The sequence below is a fragment of the Nothoprocta perdicaria genome, unplaced genomic scaffold (assembly GCF_003342845.1).
Source record: "Nothoprocta perdicaria isolate Ctin4 unplaced genomic scaffold, notPer1 scaffold_310, whole genome shotgun sequence".
NCBI classification, from domain to species: Eukaryota; Metazoa; Chordata; class Aves; order Tinamiformes; family Tinamidae; genus Nothoprocta; species Nothoprocta perdicaria.
This window is the reverse complement of record NW_020455545.1, coordinates 272,826-278,825: the sequence shown is the minus strand read 5'-3', so window position 1 is coordinate 278,825 and position 6,000 is coordinate 272,826. Positions and strand designations below refer to the sequence as shown.

Below are 6,000 nucleotides of genomic sequence, written 5' to 3'. Positions count from 1 at the left end.
GGGGGGGGGAGGGCAGCAGCAGCGTGGCCCGTGGCGCTCGGTCGGCAGACAAAGGAATCCTCGCGGCGGTTGCTGCTCCTTGTGGAAATGCCGCGCGTTTTGCCCCTTGTTTTGTGCCTTTCTCTCTTCCCCTGGGCGGTGGGGGGGAGAGGGAGGCCGCGCGCTTGGGGGCGGGATCGGTGCTCGCTGTCGCCTGAGCGAGTAGGGAGCTCTGCGGGCCCCGCATTCGCGCGTGTGCTGGAATTTGGGCACGGGTCTTTCCAGATGTATGCATGCTTTAGGCACCATAAAGTACAGCTACACACATAACAAAGGTAACGATAAAAAGCTGCAGGGCGTGCTTTTGCAGGGAGGGCCTTAAGCATACATAACTTTTTTTTTCCTTCCCTTCTTGGTAGGGTTTGATTGAAATAAAAGATGGACTGGAGCGGGAAACACAATGGGCCAAACGATACAACTAACGATGGAACAGTAGTACGACTTCGAGGCCTGCCATTTGGCTGCAGCAAAGAAGAGATTGTGCAGTTTTTCCAAGGTATCTCTAGTATAGTCGAAGTATAGTGACTGAGCTCTCTTGTATCTATTGCACAATGTTTCATGCTGTTTGATTTGTAATATGCATTAATGGGGTGGGTGGGCGGGAGGGATGATGTTAAGCTAGTTTGTCATTCTCTATGTAAGATTTGTGCCTAGTAATTAAAGTGCATATAGTGGTAGATATAGTAAAGCTGAGTATATATCTAATTTTGTCAAGGCGGAAAATGTATTATGTATAAATAGTCTATCTGATGGCATTTGGAGCAGTTAAATTGCTTGTTTGGTAGCTGTGCTTCATTTAATGGAGGTGGTTGTATTTGCATAGTTTAAGAAAGTTTAAGTTGTTTAGAAAACAACTATGGTTAAATCCATAAATGTTTAATGAAAGATCATTGGCTTGTATTGTTGGGTGATGGGGGAGACTTAAGGGTGTCTTTTTTCTTTTCTTTTTTTTTTTTTTCTTTTTTGTTGTTGTTGTTTAGATATGCTTTAAGTATTTGCTACAGATGGGAATGTTTCAGCCTTTAACACTGTTCCCCTTGATGGGGTTATTTGTCCTTGGGTTAAAGGGTTGGAAATCGTGCCAAATGGGATAACATTGACGCTGGACTACCAGGGGAGAAGCACAGGGGAGGCCTTCGTGCAGTTTGCTTCAAAGGAGATAGCAGAAAATGCTCTGGGGAAACACAAGGAAAGAATAGGGCACAGGTGGGGATGGAGAGTTTGGGATGGCGTTAAATCTTTATTTTTGGGGGTTGTGGGTCAGTAATGCTGTTGGGGGGGTTGGGGACCTAAATAYTGAACTGGCTATTTTTTTTTAAGAATTTTTAAAATTGATCCTAAGTTAACTTGGGGAAATATAGTAGATTTGGGGGGTGGGGGAGACAGTAATACTCTGTGTAGTTTGCTAAAATCGGAATTCTGTTTCAATCCTTTCTGTGTAGTGGGGGCGGGGTTTGTGATAAATGCCACAATAGCCAGATACTGTTTTTCAACAGTATGTTTTTTCATACTGGAAAGAATCTTTTATGTATAATTTGTGCCGTTAGAATTTGCACATATGTTACTAATGTACAAGTGTTACTTTGATACACTTAAGATTCTTAAGGCTTTGAGGAGAAACTTAAGTTTTATGGTATCTTTAGTCATTTTATTGACTTTTATTGGCTATTATATTTAGTTATAGAAAGTAATTTAATACGGCCTTTTGTAATATTCAGACAGCTTATGCATGTATTCTCATTTGTACCTCAAAAATCCTCTTTTATTTAGATATATTGAAATCTTCAAAAGTAGTAAGAGCGAAATCAGAGGATTCTATGATCCGCCAAGAAGAATGATGGGACAGCAGCGACCTGGACCATATGATAGACCATTAGGAGGAAGAGGGGGTTATTATGGAGCTGGGCGTGGAAGTATGTATGACAGAATGCGTCGAGGAGGTGGTGGATATGACGGTGGTATGTGTATCTAATGAACGGAGGTTCTGTTGTCAGTCTCGTATTCCTGACACCTTTATTGAGAAATAAAGAAACGGCAGTAGCTGCAGTTCCTACTTGGATTGAAAAATTTCCTGAGAGGGAATGTCAGAAACAGTGTTTCAAAAAGTACAGCTTAGTCTTTAAGAGTTGTTGAAGTGATAGGAAAACTGTTTACAGCACAGTTGAAAATTTTTACCTGCATGCTTCATTCTTTTTATTTTATAAAAGTGAATTTTGCACATGCAGTCTGTTAGAAGTCCAGGTTTAGCAGTTGGGAAAGCAACTGCGGACTTTTGGGTGCCCAGAGACTGAAAACTGACTCTTGTGTGTTGCTTCATGCATATTTAGTAGTAATGTAATCATACCTTTTTTCTTCTTTCTGCTCTGTCAATTGTACAGGATACGGTGGCTTTGATGACTATGGTGGCTATAATAACTATGGCTATGGAAATGATGGCTATGATGACAGAATGAGAGATGGGAGAGGTAAAAACCTATGGTTTGTTTAAGGAAATCTCTATCAGTTTAGGGAGCGTAATACTTTATTTATTAGAAAGAATGAAGAAAGTTGTTTAAAGGAAGAAAGAAGGGAAAGTGGAAAAATTAGAAGTATTGTTAAAGATATCGTTCAAATGAGTGTTTTGGGTGATAGCACTGGAAGTATAAACATTGAATAATCAATAATGTAGTGGCACACAGAAGAACAACAACAGCTCTTCTGGCTTTTCTTCAGTTTTTATGGGTAATTTCTCGCTTTGTTTTTTAATAGGCATGGGACATGGCTATGGTGGAGCTGGAGACGCAGGTTCAGGTTTCCATGGGGGTGGTCATTTTGTTCACATGAGAGGACTGCCCTTTCGAGCAACAGAAAATGATATTGCTAATGTAAGTATCTGATTGAAAGAGCCTTCTAATGCTGGGAGCTCTTTTTTTTTATACAGTTTTCAGCCCCGGTGATTGATAGATCTGTCACTTATTTAAATTCATGGCTGTTTATGTGAGTTTACTGCTACAGAACCTAGCAGTAAACAAGTCTTTATAAAGTTAAATCTTGAGGTAGGATTATTAAAGAAGTCCGCCAAATTATATTAACCTTAATCTGTACACTCACTACTTATTTGTTTACGTTAGAAAATGTATTGGAGAGATGGKTGGCACTTAGACGCCTTGGTTCTGAAAAGAAGAGGGGAAAAAGTTACCTTCCTTTTCCAGGGAGGCTTTGTACTAGAACCTGTTGCTTAAAGCACTATGCCTGGGCAGGTATTTTTTCAAATTATAGATTGTGTGTCTGGCACAATGCCACCGATAACTAGAAAATAACTAACTAGATTTGTTTGACAGGATGAGAAAAAAGCAATGCTCAGTAGTAGTTACCGGGATAGCCAAAGCTGTCTGCAGCTTGAATTCTTAAGTTCATGAGATTTTTATTTGTCCTTAGTTTTTCTCACCACTGAATCCTATAAGAGTTCACATTGACATCGGTGCAGATGGGAGAGCAACAGGAGAAGCAGATGTGGAGTTTGTAACACATGAGGATGCAGTAGCTGCCATGTCCAAGGATAAAAACCACATGCGTGAGTGTTGTGTTCATGTGAGCTTTACATTGACAATTCCTTAGGTGGGTACGTAAGAGAAAATGCGGTAGAAGGTAATGTTTTAAGTTGCTCTGCAGTGATGTCTGTTGTAGTCGACTTTCTGCTGTTGATCAGAATTGCTAGATATTGTTGCGTTTCAGACTCCCTTTTTGCAGACTTCGGGATGAAGATGCTGTCTGTGAGAAGTTGGGTTTTACCTTATCTCTGGTTCCAGGTTTTGAATTGAAACATAGGCAGCTCTTTTTTGTTTCTTACAGAGCATCGATATATTGAACTATTCCTGAATTCCACTGCTGGAGGTGGATCTGGAATGGGAGGCTATGGCAGAGATGGAATGGGTAAGTATTAACTTCGACATAGTTCACTTTCTTAAAGGGTTTGTTTTTCCCCAAGTTTCCTGGGTTCCAAGTTTATAAGCATGTACATTCTGTCTTTCAGATCAAGGCTATGGCTCTGTTGGTAGAATGGGAATGGGTAGTAATTACAGTGGAGGGTACGGAACTCCTGATGGCTTGGGCGGCTATAGTAAGTAAAAGTTCTGTCGTGTGCTCGGCAGCTACGGTGCTGCATTACCTTGTGGCAGGATCTGGAAAGGTGGGATCTCTGTGGTACAGGGTGTTTGCGCTTTGGGCAGGGGCGGGGGTGGTGGTTAAATCATAAATCAGTGGTGCTAAAGTGGTGTTAATTTGGTGCGACTTAACATGGGGCCAAACCACTGTTCTAGTATCACCGATCAAATTTTTTCTTTTCTTTAAGGTATGTATACGTGACCTTGTCAATTGTTTGCAGGTCGTGGCAGTGGGAATAGTGGAGGATACTATGGGCAAGGCAGTATGGGTGGAGGAGGATGGCGTGGAATGTATTGAAGGATGGCCTTGCTTCTACAAAATATCCCAGAAGAAACAGTCTCTGGTCTACTAGACTTTCTTACAAAATTCAATTTCTTTTGTATTTTAAGAACTTTATAATGACTGAAGGAATGTGTTTTCACAATATTATTTGGTAAGCAACAGATTGTGAGGGGAAAATCTGTTTTCTGTAGGTTTTATTTGTTGCATACTCCGACTTTAAATAAATTTTTATATTCAAACCACTGATGTTGATACTTTTTATACTAGTTACTCCTAAGGATGTATTACATATTCAAGAAAAGAGTCGGTTTAAGATGTTGTACTACTCTTGGTTCAATAAAGGTGGTTGTACTGTGACTCTTACAAACACTGATTTAGGTCTGTGTATCTTGGTGTAGTGAATGAGTTGCAAAATTCATTTGTTTAAAGGAAAAAAGGTATTTGAATAGGATAGTTGATTTGGTTACAGCTTCTCCTCAATCTTTTTGATAAGTGTATGTAACTTCCTMCTACAGCATTAAGCTAAAAAGGGTGTGGAGGCTAAAAGTTGAGAATTTCAGCTTCCTTCCTCGGGTATTGAAATCTACTGTGATTTTCAGACATAATACTACGTAAATAACTGAGCAGTGACCAAGTTCTGTGCATCCACAAAACTAAGCGTGTGTTTAGTTCCAGTTTGCTGTAGAGTTCTAGAAACTGCATTTCACATCTTCCTTCATAAATGTGCAAATCACTTGTTTACCAAACTAAAACACTAGCACAGCTTATCTCTTAGTTTACATAAACTAGGTCAAGTACTTGTTAATTTGAAATGATCTGCTTGGTACTTAGTTTAAAAAAAAAAGTTCTGCTTTTAGGAAGGTGGGGTAATTTTAAGGAGGTTGGCCTCTTCATGACTTTTTTTTTTCCTCGCACACAGCTGACTTTTCACTCTTTGTTCTAAATTTTGCAAGCCAGTAGCTGGGCAAGCAAGTGGAAGCTCAGTGCCTCTAAAAAAGGATCTAAGCCTAATATTAAATAATCAACACTTCCAAACCACCTGATGACATTTTTGTGCATTTATGAGTTGTAAGATATGTAAGAAACATTGTTTGAAGACACTTACCATACTTGCTGTGTAATGAAAAAAGGTATTTTATATTTATTCTGAGCCAGTGTGATCTCCCAAACTAACTGCTTGTCCTCAATGCCTCCTTACAATGTCAAATGTGATCTTGGGTATTGAAAGTCTGTCACCTGTTCTGCTAGTACTGTGATATATATGTAATAAATGTCTTACTGTGGGAGAGAGGAGAATGGAGTCTATTTTACGAGAGACTGTGTTCTTGTGCCAAAGGGGCTGGAGGTGATGGTAGCTGAAGAGGTAACGTAGCCAGGAACGCTCCACCCATAGTGCCTGTTTTCTCTGGGATAGGAAGGGGAGGGGACAGGACTCCGAAATTACTCTAGCAACACTGTCACAGGACACTAACCMGTGGAGAGGTGGTGAACTGCTGAAAGGGCTTGCATCTTACCTGCAAGGCACTAAGGTGTCAT

The 6,000-nt window shown here is 40.2% G+C and overlaps 1 protein-coding gene across 4 annotated transcripts; it reads left to right on the top strand.

Annotated features, from left to right (window-relative positions):
• The first annotated feature begins 369 nt into the window (after nt 1-369).
• On the top strand, nt 370-5,647 carry HNRNPH3 (heterogeneous nuclear ribonucleoprotein H3). 4 transcript variants are annotated; one of them, XM_026042665.1, is made up of 9 exons: nt 370-535; nt 1,107-1,245; nt 1,810-1,952; nt 2,418-2,504; nt 2,788-2,903; nt 3,457-3,592; nt 3,871-3,951; nt 4,031-4,138; nt 4,403-5,647. In XM_026042665.1, the coding sequence occupies exons 1-9, from the start codon at nt 418-420 to the stop codon at nt 4,477-4,479; spliced, it is 1,005 nt and encodes a 334-aa protein (XP_025898450.1). In that variant the 5' UTR covers nt 370-417; the 3' UTR covers nt 4,480-5,647. The 4 variants fall into 4 exon arrangements, with proteins under 4 accessions (XP_025898450.1, XP_025898448.1, XP_025898451.1 ...); XM_026042663.1 differs by having other exon boundaries at nt 1,810-1,997; XM_026042666.1 differs by having other exon boundaries at nt 4,052-4,138; nt 4,403-5,640.
• Nucleotides 5,648-6,000: the final 353 nt, after the last annotated feature.